General features: G+C 34.3%; 1 protein-coding gene across 2 annotated transcripts; it reads right to left on the reverse strand.

The window, feature by feature from the left end:
- Positions 1-7,518: 7,518 nt before the first annotated feature.
- Positions 7,519-22,894, reverse strand: LOC145334680 (uncharacterized). Of its 2 annotated transcripts, XM_080180245.1 has the most exons (15): positions 22,804-22,894; positions 21,417-21,505; positions 20,012-20,101; positions 19,295-19,391; positions 18,725-18,791; positions 17,521-17,568; positions 16,875-16,979; positions 16,009-16,103; positions 14,015-14,061; positions 13,488-13,539; positions 13,102-13,166; positions 12,074-12,140; positions 10,905-10,954; positions 10,392-10,469; positions 7,519-7,937 (listed from the first exon to the last, which is right to left on the reverse strand). In XM_080180245.1, exons 1-15 carry the CDS (start codon positions 22,888-22,890, stop codon positions 7,712-7,714), a joined length of 1,263 nt encoding a protein of 420 aa, XP_080036371.1. In that variant the 5' UTR covers positions 22,891-22,894; the 3' UTR covers positions 7,519-7,711. The 2 variants fall into 2 exon arrangements, with proteins under 2 accessions (XP_080036371.1, XP_080036372.1); XM_080180246.1 differs by lacking the exon at positions 10,905-10,954 and having other exon boundaries at positions 7,712-7,937.
- Between the last annotated feature and the right edge of the window lie 230 nt (positions 22,895-23,124).

Below are 23,124 nucleotides of genomic sequence, written 5' to 3' on the forward strand. Positions count from 1 at the left end.
CCGAACTCCTTGAGAAAATACCCTCCTAGGTTCAGAGGGTGTGAGAGGTTCCGGACCACAGTCACGTGGTAAAGATGGAGTATAAGAGTGTGTGAGACTGCCATATATAATTCTTTCAATTTTCCTATTACCTGGAGGGGTTGGCCTTCCTCGTTAGCAGTCAGGATTTGGGTGTTGTCCAGAATCAACATACGTTGCACGCCCATTGCGTGCATGAGGTGTTCAGAAATTACAGCAGACCCTGGTACACGGTTGCCAGAATCGATCATGGCATCAACCTGTACATGCTGGGCAGGGTCAGGAGTAGGAAACCTCACCCTGATATGGCAGGGGAAGTGGAGGTCTTGCCCTTGAGACAAGGGGGCCTCCCGTTCGGCTGGGGTTGGCAGAAACTTCGGTGGTGGCCGAACCGCAGCTATGGTGGTATCGCTCACCATGGTGGCTTAGACTGTAGCTTCGAATCACTAGAGCTTATTAATTATCACTGGGTCAACAATTTTATATTTATTTTATCACTTGGTTGACATTTATACACACTTATGTGTTGTTATCACTAGGAGCTCTAGGTGTGATTCTGGAAGCACTGGCAGCAGGGAATGTCCGTCCTGCAAGGTTCAGAGGGGTGACGGCGGTAGGGAATGACCCGTCCTACAGCGCCGCTGGTTCGAATCCCGAAAATGGCGGCAGAGAATGGCCCGTCCTACAGCGCCTCGGGTTCGAATCCTGGAAAGCAGCGGCAGGGAATGTCCCGTCCTGCCGTGCCTGTGGCTCAAAATCTGCTATCCGTCGCAGTGGTAGGGCTTACTTGTGTGCTGAAGCTTCGCAGCCACACATTGCCTTCTCAAGGAGACCAGCACCCAGCTGTCTGTCTCGTAGGTTTGGCCTGGGTGTCCTGGGGCTTGTCCCAGCTACACTGGCCAATTTAGACTCAGTTCTGTAGCCGTCTGAGCTAAATTATCCGATTACCGTGGCTGCGCACCTAGCGCTACTCCTACACGGTACGGAAAAAGCGTCTTAACTGGCGCTTTTAGCAGGCTAAATCTGCTTGCCCTAGGCCAGAGGCCCACATATTGCGTTCAAAATGATGGAAATTCGACCTAAAAAGGCCGTCTCGCGGGTCAGTTGGCTTCTCAGTTGGCGGCTGATTGTCCCCTTACTTGCCAAAGGGTCCAATCAGAGGTAGAATAGGCTAGTTTCTGTAAGGCTCGATTGAAACACGCTGACACCAAGTTCTGGTAAGCCGAGCGTTCTCGGCCCACAGGGTAACGAGTTCGAGTTCAACAAGCCCTAGCCTTGAATTATTCTACCAAAACAAACTAGCAGGATTTAGTCATACAGAAATTATATATTTAACTGAATAATATTTACAAGCAATGTTTACTATATATATACAACAGATTATAACAATGGTTAGGTTTGAAGGGGGTGTGGGACGCTAGGGCTTAGCTCCCGGCGGTAGACAGGCTGTGGGGGCAGCGGTGGTAAAAGGGGAGGCAGCGCCTCCCGGTTATATAAGCGCGTGAGGGACGCGTGATAGTTGCATGTTTGAGTCCCCTCCCCACATTTAGGCAGGCCAGTTTGACCGCTAGATAGCGGGGTCAACATCGGTCATGAGATAGATGGTGATATAATAAGATTAGTGCAGTGGGTTTGTTATCATAAGTCACAGCGTAGCAACTCTGTAAACTGCCTGTCCGTCTGGTTGTCGTATTACCACAAATACAGCCCTTCCCATTATAACTAATAATTTGCATATTTTAGAGACACTTATAATATTGGTGGTATACTATTTTATATCTTATATAATCTTCTATAAAGGAGTTTTATTTTCAAAATGATTATATCTACTCGGGCATAGATGGGCCTTTACACATCTCTCTCTATCTCTCTATCTCTCTCTCTCTCTCTCTCTCTCTTTCTCCATAAATTACTTCTCTATCTCTTACTTTGCTTACAAAAATTACGACCATTTTCTACGGTGAAAAGTCAAAACAACAAAAAAATAAAGATAGCGCAGAGATTTAAGATAAATTTTTATCCTATTATATAAAGTAGTAAGCTTTTTTATCTGTAGCTTAAGATTTTGATAACTACTGTACCTATTGAGTTCTCTGTTTTATGGAAGCTTTTTATAGGTTCCTGGATAGTTTTAGGCTATTTAATTTTTATATCTAAGTTAGGTTTTATGCTATTTTACTAATTGGAGCACAGCTTCTAGTCTATAATACAATGTAGAACGATGTCTGTCTGTCTGTCCGTCTGAAGCTTAAGATCTCAGTAACCACTGAACCGATTGGGCTCTACTCTTCATTGAATATACCTACTGGTCCTGTGATGGTTTAAGCTATTTTCTTGGGGTGTGGGATACCACCCCCTCAAAAAAACATAATATTCTATTTAAAACTAAAATTAAGAAAGGGGGGTCGACTAACCCCCCCCCAAAATTTTTTTTTTACTTTATTTAAATCTAAAATACGAAAAATGAGGTTGATCAAACCTCTTGGGGCAAAGCTTCTAGAGGCTAGTTATCTGAAAAAACATTAAACAAATCAAGGATGACATCATCCATTAACGAGAAGCTCCACAATTTTTAGAATAGATCAAACGACAAATAGATATTAAAGAAGTAAATACAATGTCAATGCAGGATGCTAAAACGAAAATGAAGAAAGCCGCTCAAAAAAGATTCTGACGTCAAAAAAAGGGATGATAAGAGGAGGAGATGGAAAGAACACCCCTAAAAAGAGATGGAAAATCCCTCATTTTTATGACGTCACATTGAGCGACTTTCTTCGTCTTCGCTAAAACACTGGTAAGACAATTATCGTCCTTGGAATCATCATTTTATAAATCAGGAACAACTACATAAAATAAGTCAACATATAGATGTACAGTTTATAAACTATACCCATTTGTTACAGGAATCATGATGATGCTAGTCCAGAACGATTATATTTATATGTTGTTTTCAGTTTAAGACTGTTTTAATTTTTTTTGTCTTTTAATATTGTTTTTCAGTGGACTGATTGAGTTCTTCATTATAGACAAGGTTCACATAGTTTGCAGGATCGTTTTAGGCTATTTTAATGCGCGTTCCACACAGACCCTCCACAGATTATAACGTCATACGATAAAATAACCAATGAGAGGCCAGCATAAATTTTACCATTAGTCAATAGCAGTTTTTACTGGCCTCTCATTGGCTATTCTATCGTATGACGTCATAATCTGTAGAGGGACTTTAATCAACTTCTTTTCTAAGTCTTTGGATGAGTTTTCACATAATGCTTCGGTAGCAGCCGCTAGTTACAGCATAAAATAACAACATTTTTGCTATTTTTTAATTACTATTTATCCTGTCACATTGTATAAACGTTTTTTTGCACACTCAGCAACCGCCCACAACATGTATGTATATAGTACCACAACTTATTAACCACTGCTGTTGTCATTATCTTCATCAGGTTTATCTTTAACAAGCATGGCAACATCCATAAAAGCGAAGCTCTAAAATTTGAAGGAAGGACAAACGAACAATAACTGTTGTGTCAGTACTTAATAAGCAGAACAATAAATTCTATGTCAAAATGAAATTTTAAATAAATTTGTTTCAAAAGTGTTTAAATCTTATTAAAAAAAGTGGTAAGCTTTTTTTTGGTATGTAGCAAAGGATCTTGTGAACCATTGAACCGATATGGTTCTCATTAAAAGTCATGCTTCTAATAGATCCAGGAAAGGGTGTACACTATTTTTGGGGAGGATATCTCCATTTGAACCCATTCCTCTCCAAAAGATATTCTTTCTTTCTCTTTTTAAACATAAGTGACCTAGAGTCTTCTAGGGGCGTAGCCGCTAGTACAGGATAAAGTAAAAGGACACATTTTCATTTTTAAGATTTAGGTTTTTATAGAGATGCCTTGCTTATAATATTGTACCTTGTTGTCCTAAGAATCACCATAACCATTCCAAAAATTAGATGAATAAGATAATAATTTTAAAAATGTTGTCAAAATTTAAAAATCAGCATGGACGTACGGCTAACAATTATAGAGTTGCTAAGCTTTCTAAATCATACATTACTGTTTTACTAATCTTCATGGCTAATTTATAAAATGAGCTAACCGTTACGAACGGACCTATCATAATTATAGAAAAGCTTTGATTTTAAATTTGTTGAAAACTGCTTAAATAAAGGATAATGTTTAAGGACAAACTTAAATTTTTAGGACTTGATTATAGAAATGCTTCACTTATAACATTGTACTTTGTCGTATCACATAAAAATCTGTTGTTAAGTATCAACATTTTGAAAATGGACATACGGACATTATGGTTACGATTATAGAGTTGTTAGGCTTTTTAAATCTTACCTAATTACTACAGGGAATACCATACAAAGTTTGAAATCGATAGGACAATTCTAACATACCAAAATTAACGAATAAAGCTATACGTTCTGGACGTACGGACCGACCCACCCTATTTATAGAAAAGCTTCGCTTTAAAAAAAAGCTTACATACAGATTGCTTTATATGGCCACGCTTACATTTTGAGAATTGTGTAAAGAGATTGTAGTGCCTCATCTTCACAGGAATCAACAGATCAAAAAAGCAAATAAACAGAATAATTTTATCATGTAGATGAATTCAACATTTTTAAATTGGACGTAGGAACTTTATGGGAAGATTTACAGCGCCTTTAAGGTTTGACATCAATAGTACAATACTAACATGCCGAATATTTTCTAATAATTAGTAAAATTATATATTGTATATTTGGTTTGTTTAAAAAAAAGGTGGCTGAATTTTGCTTTTTTCATAAAAGATGCATAAAAAACAAAAAATTGAGATTTATGGCAGACATTTATTATACATAATCATTAGGACAACTATTCACAAAAAAATAGTTTCACAGTGTAAATAGTAAATTTAGACTATTTCAAAATATTTGTAATACATAACAGTTAGCTCTTAAATTTAAACAGGTTAGAATTGTCCTATCGATTCGATTTCAAACTTTGCATGCTGATTCCTATAACAGTTAGGTACGACTTAGAAAGCACAGCAGCTCTATAATTGTTACCAGAAAGTCCGTGCGTCCATTTAAAACAAGCTGATTTTTTTACAACATATTTTTGTATGTTGAAATTATCCTATGCATCTGATTTTTTGAATACTGATTTCTATTACAACAAGGTACAATGTTATAAGCGAAGCATCTCTTTAATCAAGTCCTAAAATCATCAGTATGTCCTTAAACAGTATTATTTATTTATCAGTTTTGCCACAAATTTACTTGCAATTTTTTATAGACTTATGCTTTAATATTCAGTTCTGACACTCTACAAGTGTTAATGTTTGTTTGTCCTTGCATTTCAGAACTTTGTTTTTATGGATGTTGTCATCCTTATTTTAACAGATAGTCGATACTAAATGACGACACCTAAAAACGTGACAAATTTTTTTTAAAACGTTTAATAATTTTTTGTGCAAAAAAGGATGTTTTCATAAATTTCATCATAAAAAGACAAGGATCAAAATGTTCAATAATCTTTATAGGTAGCGCAACAAAAACGAGAAATGTCTGTAAAATTGTCCGTAATACGATGCATAACATTATCTTTCAGTATGGCTGAGAAGCGTTTCTAATCTAGCAGATAATCGGTTTCGAGGCCGTACTGGAAAGTATATTACACTCGGAAATTTAAAAAAAAAACTAGAGTAAATGTTGTACAGACAATCTATAATACAAAGTAGCTTGATGTCTATCCGTCCGTCCTTTAAGATCTCGGTAACCACTGAACCGATCGGATTTTCCTCTTCAGGGTATATACCTACTGGTCCTGTGGTGGTTTTAGGCTATATTCTTGGGGAATGGGACACCTCCAACTCCCATAAAACAAAAAAATCCACCAACCCTCTTTTTTATTGGTAGGCTGTAGCACTAGGCAGCAGCCTGTAGCAGTGTCTATTAAAAAAAAAAAAAAATTCTGCACTAGGCATCAGCTTGAAGCAGTGCCTATTTTTAAAACAAATTCTGTATAGAAAGGGTTGGCTTCCCCTTACCTCATAGGGCAAACCCCCTAGAGGCTAGGGGCGAAGCCGAATGTTTTTTATTTATAAATCTTTAACATGACCATTTAAAAATCCGCCAATAATGTAGTAAATTTTGTCTGTCATTTTTCTGGTGACTGTCAGACATGGAGAAGTACAGTATAAGTGAAAAAGTATCTACGCTACTAAAACTGCACAAAAATTACTGTGAATTATTTTTTTTGCAAGAAAAGCAGCTACTCTTTAGGCAACTTTTCATATTCAGGAATAGCATGAAACTCTCGACAAGGAATAGAACAAAATTAAGAAAAATACAAACAAAAGTGGTCACTCCGTTTTTTGCCGATGTGCTGTGTGGAGTTCCTAAAAAAGCTTTTTAAATGGCTTATAAAAAATGACGTCATCATGGCCTACCATTGCATTGGTCAATTAAAATGTGTACGGGCCTGCAATTGGTAATTTAGTCTGTGTAAAGGCCAATCATTGGTCATTTGTATTGTATGATGTTTTTTTTATAGGGCACTATAAAGAGCTTCGTCCCTCTGAAATCAATTTCAGAAAATTGTAAAGATTTATTGGTCCACCGGTATTCAAAGGCCACTTTTTATATAAACTAACAAAATATTTTCTCGTATTCATTCGAATCCGGTGGATAGGAACCGGTTCTCATCCATACGAAAAAACTATGTCTACCATCGTATTATATCCAGCTTTCTACGAATATAAAAATGTACAATTATAAGATTAAAACCAGTTTTTTAGCCCGTGCCTTCGGCGCCTTGGGGCAAAAAAAAACTGATTTTAATCTTATAATTGTACATTCTATATCCGTGGAAGGCCGTTTATAATACGATGAAAGAAATAACTATTTTTATGTTCTATTAAAAAAAGAATACTTGAAAGGTTTCGTGATTTGTAAATATGTATATTTTAAAAACTTAATGCAACAATGAAAAGGGAAATCAAAGTTTAGTTGATCTACCACCATTTCTCCCCTTTAATATTTACAATATTCTACAAGCAAATTTTACACCTTAAGTTATCGTTTTATTAATGGTTACTACTAACTACTACTGTCCTTGTATTTAAATACGGTCAAAATTTTATGATCCATTTATTTAAGTAAGTCTACTTAGAATGTTCTCTTAATATGCAAAAAGAGCACCAAGGACGTACAAGCTTTTTCATCTGGAGGGGGGAGGGGTGATTAAAATTTAGAATAAAAATACATTTGGGGGGGGGAGGGGTCAATCTTTATATAATATAGACAAGGACGTCCAAGTTTTTTTATTTGGGGGGGGGGGAGATATTAAAAAAAATGGGGGGGAATAATCACCCCTGATATTAAGCCAACGACTGCGGGAACTTGTTTATAAAACTTTGGGTAAAGGAACCCATTTAATGGCAAAAACACATTTTTATTTCAAAGGTATAAACAAACTATACACAAGAAATCAAAATCAGTTCTAGAATTGTAAATTTATTTCATATAAACACTTGATAACTTTAAAAAAAATCTTTTATTGATTATTCAGTATACAAACTGAAAGAAACTTAGACTTAAAAACATTAATAAAATAGGCATTTCCTACTGCAAAAAAGGGCTTATAGTTTACATAGTTATAGAATAGCAGCCCCTGGCACTAATAAATATCTGTTAAAGTTCACTATGTATATTTTCATTCTTTTTCAAAGTATCATAATATCTTTGATTCAAACCATTAAATGCTTTATCAAGAGATGGTTTCTTATTTTTAACAGTCCAAATCCGGTTTTCTTTCCTATCCAATGCTTCCTTCTCTTGTTGGGTCATCTTTAAAGGAATATCCTTGCGGACAAACAGATCATCTCGTGTGCTTTCCTCAGGATCTTCAGCATTATATCTAAAACAAAACAACAGATTTTTCCAAATTGGTCCCAGCCGATTTTCTATTTTAGCTTTAAAAAGTAATTTTATCATTGCTAATTTTTTGTAGGGTTGATTTCTCTTAGGACGTTGGTGGTACCCTCCTCAAAAAAAGTGTTAACCCTTCCTTGGACCTAATGAGAAGCTACATTGCAAAGGTGAACCATATCGGTTCAGCGGTTAGCAAGATCCATTAGTACAGATAGACTCACACAAACAGTGATCCTGTTAAATATATACATAGTTTCTATTTGTCAATCCTGTTATAAAGGATTAAAATGCCAATATAGTTTTTACTTTTTATTTATCTAACTAACTATCTAATAAATTTATCTATCTATGCAACTATCTACCCACCTGAGTTTATTAGTAGCTGTATGCCCCCATGGAATATGTCTATATCCCACATTATCCAAGTACTCTATCTATCTATCTATCTATCTATACAACTATCTACCCACCTGAGTTTATTAGTAGCTGTATGCCCCCATGGAATATTTCTATATCCCACATTATCCAAGTACTCTATCTATATATCTATCTATGCAACTATCTACCCACCTGAGTTTATTAGCTGCTGTATGCCCCCATGGAATATGTCTATATCCCACATTATCCAAGTACTCTATCTATATATCTATCTATCTATGCAACTATCTACCCACCTGAGTTTATTAGCTGCTGTATGCCCCCATGGAATATGTCTATATCCCACATTATCCAAGTACTCTATCTATATATCTATCTATCTATGCAACTATCCACTCACCTGAGTTTATTAGTAGCTGTATGCCCCCCATGGAATATTTCTATATCCCACACTATCCAAGTACTCTATCTATCTATCTATCTATCTATGCAACTATCTACCCATCTGAATTTATTAGTAGCTGTATGCCCCCATGGAATATGTCTATATCCCACATTATCCAAGTATTCTATCTATATATCTATCTATCTATGCAACTATCTACCCACCTGAGTTTATTAGTAGCTGTATGCCCCCATGGAATATGTCTATATCCCACATTATCCAAGTACTCTATCTATATATCTATCTATGCAACTATCTACCCACCTGAGTTTATTAGTAGCTGTATGCCCCCATGGAATATGTCTATATCCCACACTATCCAAGTACTCTATCTATATATCTATCTATCTATCTATACAACTATTTACCCACCTGAGTTTATTAGTAGCTGTATGCCCCCATGGAATATGTCTATATCACACATTATCCAGGTACTCTATCTATATATCTATCTATACAACTATCTACCCACCTGAGTTTATTAGTAGCTGTATGCCCCCATGGAATATGTCTATATCCCACATTATCCAAGTACTCTATCTATATATCTATCTATCTATGCAACTATCCACTCACCTGAGTTTATTAGTAGCTGTATGCCCCCATGGAATATGTCTATATCCCACATTATCCAAGTACTCTATCTATATATCTATCTATCTATGCAACTATCCACTCACCTGAGTTTATTAGTAGCTGTATGCCCCCATGGAATATGTCTATATCCCACATTATCCAAGTACTCTATCTATCTATATATCTATCTATGCAACTATCTACCCACCTGAGTTTATTAGTAGCTGTATGCCCCCATGGAATATGTCTATATCCCACACTATCCAAGTACTCTATCTATCTATCTATCTATGCAACTATCTACCCACCTGAGTTTATTAGTAGCTGTATGCCCCCATGGAATATGTCTATATCCCACATTATCCAAGTACTCTATCTATATATCTATCTATACAACTATCTACCCACCTGAGTTTATTAGTAGCTGTATGCCCCCATGGAATATGTCTATATCCCACACTATCCAAGTACTCTATCTATATATCTATCTATCTATGCAACTATCTACCCACCTGAGTTTATTAGTAGTTGTATGCCCCCATGGAATATGTCTATATCCCACACTATCCAAGTACTCTATCTATATATCTATCTATCTATGCAACTATCTACCCACCTGAGTTTATTAGTAGCTGTATGCCCCCCATGGAATATGTCTATATCACACATTATCCAAGTACTCTATCTATCTATATATCTATCTATGCAACTATCTACCCACCTGAGTTTATTAGTAGCTGTATGCCCCCATGGAATATTTCTATATCCCACATTATCCAAGTACTCTATCTATCTATATATCTATCTATCTATGCAACTATCTACCCATCTGAGTTTATTAGTAGCTGTATGCCCCCATGGAATATGTCTATATCCCACATTATCCAGGTACTCTATCTATATATCTATCTATCTATGCAACTATCTACCCACCTGAGTTTATTGGTAGCTGTATGCCCCCATGGAATATGTCTATATCCCACACTATCCAAGTACTCTATCTATCTATATATCTATCTATCTATACAACTATCTACCTACCTGAGTTTATTAGTAGCTGTATGCCCCCATGGAATATGTCTATATCCCACAAAATCCAAGTATTCTATCAACTGTTCCCTAAATTTTGATATTGATATTTCGTAGCATGGCCAAAGGAAAAAGTAAATTAAAAAAAAAACTAATTTAATTTTGATGCAAATATCTACAAAAATTGTGTAAATCAGACTAAAAACACCAAAGTTATGCAGAAATAAAAAAAATGAAAACAGCTAAAACCCACTTAAAGGAAGTCCAACTGCCATGGTTGTTTTTTTATCTGAATCAAAGAAAAATCAAAGATTCAGCTTTAATAGCAGCTAAACAAATTCAATTTCCCCAGTAGCATTACAGACTGAGTGACCGATGGAAGGACAGACAAAGCAAATTATAAAGTAGCTTTGCTACTTATTATACCAAACATTAATAGTGGATAGATGATCGTATGATTGTTTAGGATGTACTCGATAATTAACTAGTAATAAAGTAGCTGAGAAATCAAAAATATAAATTAACCTAATTCCGGGAAAAAGAATTCCAAGTAGATGTGTCTCAACACTCATAACCTACAATATATTTTTTTTCATTTTAATTGGTATTCATTTTTTTACATGGCTACATGTAAACTTAAAACTAGTTTAAATTTATATTTTGGCCTTCAATTGCTATTAGAATCTCTACTAAAATAATTCAATATATTATTCATTTAAGCTAGATGTTACACATGCGGTAGTCAGAGATCCATTGTGACCCACATGAGGTTTAAAAATTCTTAAAAATGCTTAAAAATTCAAACAATCATTTTTCTAGTTTTTAAATTTTTTCAAAACCTAAAATAAGAATATCACTACATAAATATCATCTGCCCAAAATCCCCTATTTTTCGTCGCTACCCCAAAAAATGACGTAATTTTTAAGGCTAAACTTTTACACAAACACGACAACCATGCTGAAGAAACTACTATTTCTCAAACGCTAGACTGTCCCAAAGATACATGTCTAAGGGAATAGACCATCTTTATGACCAACATGTCATAAAGGCCAAACAGATGGAAGATTTCTATGATACATGTCCATCCAATCTATACATTGTTTTGTCCATCTGCCTTTTATTTGGGGTGCTAGATCGATTCCTAGATATTCAGGTTTTTGTGATTTTCTCATCTTCATTTCAAGACAGAGGGCTGAAACTTTCAGTTAATAATCAATTTTACATTCTACATGTTCCCTTTAAGATTTGTCTACTTATTAGGGTGCTAGATCGATTTTCTATATTTTTAGGTTTACATGATTTTTTCGATTCCTAATCAGGATTGACAGCTGAAATTATCAGGGATTGAATATGCTTATATTCTACATATCTCCATCAATTTTTATTAAGATTTGTCTATTAATTACAGTGCTAGATCAATTCCTAAATTTTAAGCTTTTGTGATTATAGAGTTTGCGTGATTTTAAATGTTTCATGATTTCTCTATTTACCAAGTTTAATTTTTACGGTATGACATTGCTGTATATATAGTAAATGTTTTCCCAACATCCATTTATTAGTTTTGAGCTTCGCTACTTATGGGTGTTGTCATCCTTGTCTTCTATAGCAATATTTTAATACTGAACTCTTTCCAACCAAAACCACTAATTACATAGTCATACCTTTGACATCTAGTTGAAATTTTGTGACTCACCTGAATATCAACCTTATCCCAAGGTATTGTCTGTAAAATAGGAAATTCAGCCCCTTCCACATCCAAACTAAAAAAAAGGTGTATTAAAAACCCTCTATATTTAAAAAAAAGATGTAGGGAAGTATTTTTTCCAATGAATAAACAAACAAGCTCACTGTAGTCTAGAATTGAATCAAGACAAAAGTAAGTGCCGAGCTCTGGGACCTATGTATAGTGAAAATAGACATAAAACCATGATTATTCCAGGTAAAACCAAAATATTTCAGCGGGGGCTTTTTGAGAAAATTAGATTTAAAAATTTCAAGTTCAATTTTCACCCCCTAGGAGTTGCCGCATAATCATGACAAGAAAAGCAAATATTATTTTTTTAAAATTTTGAACAACTTTGCTTTTATAAAGTTCTTCATAAAACCACTCCTGAAGGGAGTTAATAAATGGCCATTTCTATCACTTGCTTTGCAAAGGTCACGAAAATTCAGCCTAAAATAAATCATATATAGAGAGGTTTTAAGAAGGACTTCATTAAAGCAAAGTTGTTCAAAATTTAAAATAAATAATATTTGCTTTTCTTGTCATGATTATGCGGCAACTCCTAGGGGGTGAAAATTAAACTTGGAATTTTCAAATCTAATTTTCTCAAAAAGCCCCCGCTGAAATATTTTGGTTTTACCTGGAATAATCATGGTTTTATGTCTATTTTCACCATACATAGGTCCCAGGGCTCGGCACTTACTTTTGTCTTTATTCAATTCTAGCCCACAGTGAGCTGCACACTACCCCTCTACTACAACCCACAACCATGGCTCAACACCTTGTGCATCAGCTTGTCATTGGAGAGGTTGAATCTCGGTCCACAACTTTTTTTATAAGAACTAAATCAGAGATGTGTTGGAAATAGCTTATGAGGGTGTTACTATCCCTTTGTGGATCTAGGTGTCAAAATATTTCTGGTGCTTCGCACACCAATCTAATCTAGTTAAATCCTTTGTATGCGATTCAATTAAACTTTAGATTTTTAAAATTTCTACCTGAAATAATTAACTGTTGGATTACCCATGGCTTGGAGTATTGAATATAGTGGCAAACACTGCATCTAAAATGATTATATATCTTTATGAGTGAATATTATAATATGTTTTTTTTATATTTATACAGAATGAATTTAAGAGATCTTAAGGGTTAAAACAAGAGATGATATATTGATATATGTAACCCCAATTGCAACTTCTGTAGATGTTTAAAAATCTAAACCTGGCCCCCTTAAAAAATGCCCTTATAAATTTTTTTGAGATGTTTATTTTCTACCCCCCTCCCCCTCATCTAAAACAAAGTGTCCTCCCCCTCGCCCATCTAAAACAAAGTGCCCTCACCCAAGCAAAATGATAAAAATGCTCCTTAAACAAAGTGCCCATACCTCTTCTTGATATTCGTCTCGTTTCTCAGTAGATATTCCTTGCATAGATTCCCTTAAAAATACAAGGTTGACAACATCCATAAGTGTGGATATCACTTGGAAATCTGTAGAAGATCTAAAAAAGCTGCTCCAAAGCAGTAATACTGCCATGGATGTTTTGTTCCAAAAAAAAATAACCTACACAATGAATGAAGCGTTGACATGAAGAATCTTTACAGATGGATGACAGACAAAGATAAATACAAAGTAGTTTAGCTAGTCAAAGGACCAATAATGGTCTCCTATAGGTGAAATTCCGGGGGGTTTTCATGTACTTTGGGGAAGTGTTCCTTCACCCTACCAAGAGAAATTGACCCTGGAAACAAATTACCTACAACAATTTTCATGGTCTTTACGGATTAACAGACATTCCCGAGAGTAGTTTTCTTATTGACTCATTAAATTAAAAAGGTTTCTTAAAGAAATAAAAAAACAAAAACAATTAATCATTAAAATTAAAATCCTCGAAGTAGAAAAAAATATTTTACTTATCCATTCCAGTTCGAAGAGCAGCATGGAAATCAAAAGTAGCATACTAAAAAAGAATATGTATATAATTCTCCTATTTTACATAGTGCAGGGACAAGGGAATGATAATCTGACAACTCTAAAGTAAAATTTCCCCACAACTTCCTTCCCCTTTTCCTCCCCTTCTTTCCCACCCCTCTTCACTTACATGACAAAAAAACTATTTCACCAGATACTCCATAAGGTTTCGTGATTTTTTTTTGTAGAATTGTTGGTTGGACTGGCTACCACTGACATAGTGTTTCTTTGTTGGTTAAGATCTTGCTCTTTGCTTAACTGATTATTAAGATGCTATATAATATGTCTCAGCTATCATTTTAGATTATAAATAGAGCGAAACATATACTGAATTTAGACAGCAAGAAAATGCTTTTTCATTCTCTTATAAATAGTCATTTACTTTACTGTTTACCTGCCTGGAGTTGTGGTCTTAAATCTACTATGGAACCATTAATTAAATTGCAAAAAAAGGCAATAAGAATTGTTTTTAGTAAGAAACACATCTCACACACAATGCCTTTATTTAAAAAATTTAATGTCCTTCCTTTACATGAATCAGCTAATTATTTTAAAATATTATTTATGTATGATTTTAAAAACAGTAATCTACAAAGTTCCTTTCAAGGTACATGGCTTCGCCGTAATCAATTACATACCAGAAATCTCAGAAACTCTAATATGTTTGTTGTTAAAAAACCGAAGTTTAAATCTATAGAAAGATTTCCTAGGTATCATTTTCAAGAATTATGGAATAACCATTGCATTGTAATAATGATTTATTAACCCACAATCAATCAAGAAAAAAATTTGTTAAAAATCTAAAAGAATCTTTGTTATCAAGCTTAACTCTAGTGTGTAACAACCAATTATGTCGAGAATGTAGATAAATTTATATTTCTTTTCAATATTGTTTAAAATCTGATAAATTAATCAAATTTATTGAACATAGTAATAATGTCGGACTGATTATGACGTAAGAAAAAAAATAAGCCAATGAGAGGCCACTATAAATTTTACCATTGGTCAATAATTGCCTCTCATTGGATAATTTGTTTTCTCGTATTCATTTGAATCCGGTGGATAGGAACCGGTTCTCATGAATACGAAAAAACTATGTCTAGCATCGTATTATATCCAGTTTTCTACAAATATAGAAATGTACAATCATAAGATTAAAACCAGTTTTTATAGCCGGTGCCTCCGGCACCTCGGGGCTAAAAAAAACTAGTTTTAATCTTAAAATTGTACATTCTATATCCGCGGAAAGCCGTTTATAATACGATACGAGAAATAACTATTCTTACGTCATAATCAGTCCGACACTAATACTAGGTTCAAATTTATTTGTTGAAAATTTTTTATAATTTCTATTATTGCAATAATGGTGTGAGACTTGTATGCTCTAATCAATCCTTCCTATTATCATTCTTTCCTCTTCAATATGATTTTTCTATTACTTTTTATCTTTTTTTTTCTATTTTTTTCTTATTTATATGGCCTGTATGAAAACAATGTGTGAATACACATTACTGCATACTTCCTACTTTTTAGGAAACTGCCATTTGGGAAGAAATTTTTTTTTATAAATCAACTATATCAATAAAATTTGACTGTATATTAAATGTATATGTATAATATTCATTTATTATTGTTTTTTTTCTATGTATGAACACCCAAGAATAATAAATCTAATCTAATCTAAAATTTGCCAATAGACATGTAAGATATTTTAAATATGTCAATTCATCAGCCAACACAAAATCACTAAGAATTCAACTTGGCAACAAAAAAAAAAAAAAAAGATGTCATTACAGTAACATACTCTAACTCACTTTTATAGCACTCTAAACCATATACTATAATAGCGTTACATGTGACCCACATACAGACAAACACAAGTATGGAGGATTCTAAGCGTTACAGAACTCACTTTGCAAGTTAAAAAGATTCTTACATGAGGTTGTTCCTGAACAGCTAAACAGGTCAAGATTGTGCTGGCATTTCTATTTCTGTATTTAAGAAGTTCATAGAACTCTGGCACAGGCTCAACTAAATAAAGATGACAACATTTATAAAGGCGGGCTCAACAAATCAGGCGAACAAACAAACCTTGACAAACTTATATATTGAGATATCTATAATACAAAGTATTTAGAATGATGTCTGTCCGTCCGTCTGAAGCTTAAGATCTCGGTAACCACTGAACCGATCGGGTTCTACTCTTCAGGGAATATACCTACTGGTCCCGTGGTGGTATTAGGCTATTTTCTGGGGGGGGGGGGGGGGACAACCCAAACCCCCAAAAAACAAAAAAATCCCCTCCCCTTTATTTTTTTTGCTGAAGATTTCCTTCGTCCTTTTAAAATTTTTTTTTTGCTCAAGATTTTCTTGGTCCTTTTACGAATTTCGCCTTATTTTTTTTTATCACCTCTTAGGACAACGCCTCTAGAGGCTAGGGGCAAAGCGGCTAGTATATCAGATAACAGGATATAATTTTAATGTAAATATGTATATTATTAATAGAGATGATTAAATTATTACATATTTATTGTCCTAGGAATTGCTTTTTTAAAATCCTGACAGAAACAGAAAAAAAAGTTTCAAAAGAATACATGCAAGGTATGAAATCGAATGGACAATTCTTTCATTCCTGAATCTGCAACATATTTTTGTTACTTTTTAACTTAAAGTGTTGCTGAATCAAATTATCTTAAAACAAAATAAAGTAAAGTAAATCTAAATTGACTATGACCAAAGATTAAAGTGTTTGTGAACTAAATATTGAATTTAAATCATTTTTTACCTAAAACAATTCTTTACCTAAAAGTCCTGACCAATTATGATTGGCTTCAAAGTAGAGGGAGTCAGAATTAAATTCTCCATCAAAAGCGCCCGCCTCCAAGAAAAATCCGTTCTTTAATTGACCTAAAAATTAAAAAAAAAATGATTGAGTCAAAGATGTTAGTGTACAAAAATGAACACTGAACATCATTCATTCAATTACCTATCTATAACCTCATTTTAGTGAGTTGCACACTTTAATGTCAAGTGTAACAACCTAAGATAACTAAGGGGACCCAAATATCTTTAAACACCTGGAGCATTAGGCTAAATAACTCCTAACAGACAACCAACTCTTTGATTGTACGACCTTTGTCTGGAAATCCTGACTGTGCATGGCAATGAGTTGCATCTGTTTTGGGTTAAGGTATTCCCCCTCTTCTGACTATCCATGTCGTGCATCTGATATATCAGAAATAAAACTAATTATTAAGGCCTTTAGGTATTACGCAGTGCTGAGCCAAAACTTGAGCTTATCACCTCCCCGACAATGAGCAGTTGTGCTATGTATTTATCTACAGTCACTGGTATGATTCATTAAAGAACTAGTCAGGTATAACCTAGCATTTTAATTAAGTAGTCACAAAAAAATGGCAATTTGTGTTTATGACCTAAAATTTACTACCTCCAAATACAATTCTATCCACATCTAATGGTTGCCCAACCTCGCCATCTGAAAATAATCAAAAATTAATCAAAAACATTGAGAAAAAAACATTTATCATTAATTCCTAACGCTAAAGACAAAAAAAGAGTTAATCCTTATAATAAAGTAAAAGGATGTCTGTCTGTACTGAAGGATCTCACTAACTGCTGAACCGATCGGATTCTCCTTAACAGGATAGCTTCTCATAAGTCCTGGGAAGGTTTATAACTATTTTGGGGGAGGGTACCACCACCCTCCCAAGAGAAATCACAATAAGTCAAAAATTTTATATTAAGTATAGAGACTCCTTTGCAACATTGAGAGGTATCGTAGTGACTTGAAAAGAGACTTGAAATCAACATAGCTAGGTATCGTAGAGACAAGAATTAAAAAAAACATTTCAAGTGCCACTAGAGGCCTCTAGGGGGTGTAGCCGCTAGTATATAATGTAGTATCTAAAGACAAAATAAGAACAAAGAATAATGTCTAGTATGTGACTAGCAAACTATCTGCACCTCTACTTCCTTTATCTTTAAACTAGCGGCTACGCCCCCTAGAGGCCTCTAGGGGCACTTGAGGAGGAGAGAGTCGAATATAATAATTCAATTCCTTTTTTTAGATCTTAAAAGAAAAAGTAAAAAAAAAATTGGGGGGGGAACGAAAATTTTTTTTTTTTTTTTGGGGGGGGATTTTATATTTTTTGGGGGGGTTGGGGGTGTCCCACCCCCCAAGAAAATAGTTTTAAACCTTCCCGGGACCTATGAGAAGCTACCCTGTTAAGGAGAACCCGATCGGTTCAGCGGTTAGCGAGATCCTTTGGTACAGACAAACACACAAACACGAAAACACACAAACATCCTGTTACTTTATTATAAGGATTGTACAGTTTGCTGCAATCAACTTCTTAATTTTGATGATTAAAAACAGAAATTTTGATTCAAGCAGCTATCAAATAATAAAATTTATACAAATAGATGCAGAATAAACGTGGATATTGTCATCAATTTGGCTTTCTAACAAGGAACTCATTTATTGGTCAGTTTGTTCATCCAATAGGAGTGGAGGGGATGGAGTGAAGCCTTTCAAAAGTTTCACTTTATTAAAGAACATAAAAATCTTGTGTAAGATCCAAGTATGTAATAATTCTTATATTTTTAAACATCAACTAATATATTGTAATTACCAATGTTATTTTCTAATGCATCCATAAGATTGAGTTCCCCTCCACTGGGACCCTCTAGCACTTTATCCTACAAGAATACAAATAAATAATTATTGATTTATTACCCGAGATTTTCAATCAGAAATGATAGTCCATCAAACTTAAAAGGAATTTAAATTTGGTACATATAAAGGTTTGATCATCTAGACTTCCTTTCTATAATACAAAGTAGAACGATGTCTATCTATCAGTTTTTTTTTGTTTGTTTGTACCAAAGGATCTTGCTAACCGCTGAACCGGTATTGTTCTTCTTTACAGGGTAGCTTCTCTTAGGTCCATGAAAGTTATAACTATTTTGTGGGAGGGTACCACCACTCTCCTAAGAGAAATCGCCCATAGAAAAAATTATTCCCCCCAAAAAAGTTTAATTTAAAAATTTTTTTACTTTTACTTTTTATATCTAAAATAAAAAAAAATATTGAATTCAACTCCCTTTTCTCAAGTGCCTCCTAGAGGCCTCTAGGGGCCAAGCTGCCAGCATTTATGAAACAAAATTATGAAATGAGTAAGGTATTGATTTTAATAAATTACCTTTATATAATTAATAACTGTAGGATCATCTTGTTTGAAACAGTTTAGAAATGGTCGTTTAGTCGACCAGATATCATATTTTATTCCACCACGATATCTAAAACAAATATCAGGAATCACAGAACATATGTAAACATATCCATCCAGAGATGGCCAAGATTTCTAGAAAGGGGGGGGGGGGGTGTGTTGGTGGGCAAGATATACCAACAAGAATGACAACATTCATAAAAGCAAAGCACTGAAACGGTTGGACAAACAGACATTAACACTTGTATAGTGTCAGAACTGAATAATCAAAATATAAATGAATAAGAGTCAAAGCAAAATTGTGAGTAAATTATGAGTAATATGAAATATGAGCCGGATATATGACCATATATGACTATCGATATCCGGCAAATTACCGGATATCCGGCCGGATAACCGGATAATTTCAATATCTGGTATCCAGGCGGATATTGAAAATAGCTGGATATCCGGCCCAACCCTAATTAAAAAAAGAGTTTTTAAAATTCAAACGCAATTTATTTGTGGTGTTGTAACCTCCCCCCCGTCATCCCCTTCCCTTAAAAAGATTTAATGAGCCCTTCTAGGCAACTCCCTAAAGGTATATGTAGATATATTATGTATTATGAAGGAGGTAGGGAAAAGACAATTGCATTTCTTCCCTTTAAAATGGTCCAACGAATCTAAAGACTATGTAAAACCATAACTTACATGGAAATTTCTGACTGTTCTTCTTGAATCAAAGATTTATGTTCAAAGGTGATGCTTATTTCTTCATTATTTCCAATTGATTCTGAAAACCTAAATAAGGATTAATCAGACAATGGCAAGTAAATTTGATGGAGATCCCCAATGATGATACACAAAACAACCCCTTCTGTAAATTACTATTAGTTGTGGAAATGATGGGAGATACTTGGCCGCCGTCCATCATGAACAGTGCATCAATGATCCAAGGAGCTACACCAGAAGAATCCTACTGCACTGGTAAGGTTCTAGGGTAGATGAATTCTGGTCACTTTACCCAGTTTAGGGGTTTTGGGTGGGGCTAACAATCCTTCCCTAGAAAAAACCTGCTCTCGTTCTCAATCCGCACAAAGTAATGACTAATTTATTCTTGGGCTCGGGAACGAAGTAAATTACAATTGGTGGTAGAAATGATTTGACACTAAACTAAATGAACCAACCAATCAAAATTCGTATAAATTACCCAAAGTTTTGAGGCCAACTTATTATAAAACTTTGGAAACTTTAGAAATAAACAGCGTAATGACCCCTCCCTCCCTAAATAATCACAGTGAATATTGGCACACTCTGTTTTACTTGTTGTGTTTGGCACACTCTGCTTGACTTGATCCAATTAATGTTATATAGCTTAGCTACTAAATAATACTCAAGCGGTGAATTATTAAACAATATCTTTAAATTCTATTCAATATACTTCAATTTGCCCCCAAAAAGAATAATAAAAAAATGGAGAAAACTGTCTCTTATGAAATAAACTAGCGGCTACGCCCCTAGAGGCCTCTAGGGGCACTTGAGGAGGAGAGAGTCAAATTTAATAACCCAATTTCTTATTTTAAATCTTTAAAGAAAAAGTAAAAACAAATTTTGGGGGGGGGCAAAAAGAATTTTTTTTGGGGGGGGGCGGTGCCCCCCCCCCTCATTTTTAATTTTAGTTAAAAAAATTAAAAAAAATTTTTTTTTGGGGGGGGCATTTTCATTTTTTGGGGGGGTTGGGGGTGTCCCACCCCCCCCCAAAAAATAGTTATAAACCTTCCCGGGACCTATGAGAAGCTACCCTGTTAAGGAGAACCCGATCGGTTCAGCGGTTAGCGAGATCCTTCGGTACAGACACACAGACACACAGACACACAGATACACAGATACACAGACACACAGACACACAGACATCCTGTTACTTTAGTATAAGGATATCAAAATTTGAAACTTATCATGGATATTTCTAATTTAGCCAAGCCTTAATGTTTGCTGTTTTCAAAAACATTGTGCGTGGTCTAGGCTCTAATAATGATGATGAATTATTGTAACTAAAGCAGAAAGAACAAATGAACCAACCAACTAGCTGAGATTATAGACTAGATTTGAAACTTACTTATATGTAGTAATATTGTACTTCATATCTTTACATTTTGGATCTTCTTCAACTCTACTGGCTGACATCACTGCTGTACTTAAATCAAACTGAAATAACAGAAAAATATGCTTCTAACAAGCAGATAAATAACTAGCTAACATAACAAGGATGACAATATCCATAAATTGTAAAGCACAAATAACAAATCAAGATGGACAAACGGACAAAGTGGATTCTAAGACAGATGTTTAGTAATCATAAACAAAAAAGAGAAGGATAAGATGAATAATTGAAAGCCTTTTAATATCAGTATATATACTATATATGTCTTTTAAAGCATAAACTAGAGCCTGGTGGACCAGGTAAGTTGTAAACTGAATGCCCTTTGGTAAGGGAATACAGTTACTCAAGCGACTAGTAAAACACCAGAGGGAGAAAGGGTTAAATAACTGTAACTCCCCATCGCAAACGCCTTGAGTAACCTTTCTATTGGGTCATTGAAAATCAAAAAATGGTGTCGCTTATATTAACACAGTCAAGTAGCAGAAAATACTTTAGAAGCAGACGAAAGAGGTCTTTGAAAAAGGAAGGGAAGTAGTTGTCTGTATATACATTATACATCTATTCTATATATCTATACATATGAGAATACATATAGTAAGTTAGTTATGAAACTTTTCAAAATAAAATTAGCATTCTAAAAATTATATTGTTGAATAAATGTGTCTCGTATATAAAACAAGGATGACAGCATCCATAAAAGCGAAGCTCTGAAATGATAGGACAAACGAACATTAAAACTTGTATCAGAATCAGAATATAAATGTATAAAACCGAAATCAATTGTAAGTAAATCTTTTGAAAAACTGCTAAAATACAGGATATTGTTTAAGGACATACTTACATTTTTAGGACTTAATTATAAAGATGCTTCGCGTACAACATTGTACTTTGTTGTCATAGGAATACGTATTTCAAAAATTAGATCAATCGAATAATTTTATAAAATACATAAATAATTGTTGTGAAAAAAGTTAAAAATCATCATGTTTAAAATGAACGCACGGACATTCTGGTAACGATTCTAGAGTTGCTACAATTTCTAAATTGTACCTAACTTCTACAGGAATCATCATGCAAAGTTTGGAATCGAATTTAAACCTGTTTAAATTAACTAAAAGAGCTAACTGTCTGTGACGTATGGACGGACGAACCGACCCTAATTATAGAAAGCTTCGCTTTTAAAAACCATTTGAACAAAAATATGTTCATCTTTGAAAAATTATTAAATTTATTGCTGTAACAAAAAAATGTGTATGTAAATTTTAAAGTTATAATATGACGATTTCATGGAGGCCAACACGTGGCTGACGCGCAGCTGCCGAGCCCTGATAAAACTTCCTACCGTTCCTATTGAAGTTTGTAACTTGTTATTGATTATTGAACCAGAAATATCTCCAAATAAAAACAGTATATACAAAAATAGTAACATTTTTATCTGAAATAAAAAAAAACAGTCCATAAAAATATGATACTACCGTGGCCATCCATAACTATCTGTGATAGACAGACGGACGGACTAACCCTAATGATGGAAAAGCTTCGCTTTAAAAAACAATTTTTCCCCTGTTATGAAAAGATTGCTAAAATGTTCTTAATTCCATTAATTTAGTTTAAAGATCTGTATAAATTTTAATTGCATAGCTTTCCTTGGTTTTATTTACAA

This window comes from Acartia tonsa, chromosome 12 (genome assembly GCF_053477335.1).
Source record: "Acartia tonsa isolate MP-2025a chromosome 12, ASM5347733v1, whole genome shotgun sequence".
NCBI classification, from domain to species: Eukaryota; Metazoa; Arthropoda; class Copepoda; order Calanoida; family Acartiidae; genus Acartia; species Acartia tonsa.

Coding starts and splice junctions, on each gene's coding strand:
- LOC145334680 (XM_080180245.1), bottom strand. CDS start 22,890: ATGTTACTATTTTTGTATATACTGTTTTTATTTGGAGATATTTCTGGT. Junction 20,102..21,416: donor TACAATATTACTACATATAA/GTAAGTTTCAAA, acceptor ATCCTTATTTAG/GTTTTCAGAATCAATTGGAA. Junction 12,141..13,101: donor CCAACAGTTAATTATTTCAG/GTAGAAATTTTA, acceptor CCTTTTTTTTAG/TTTGGATGTGGAAGGGGCTG.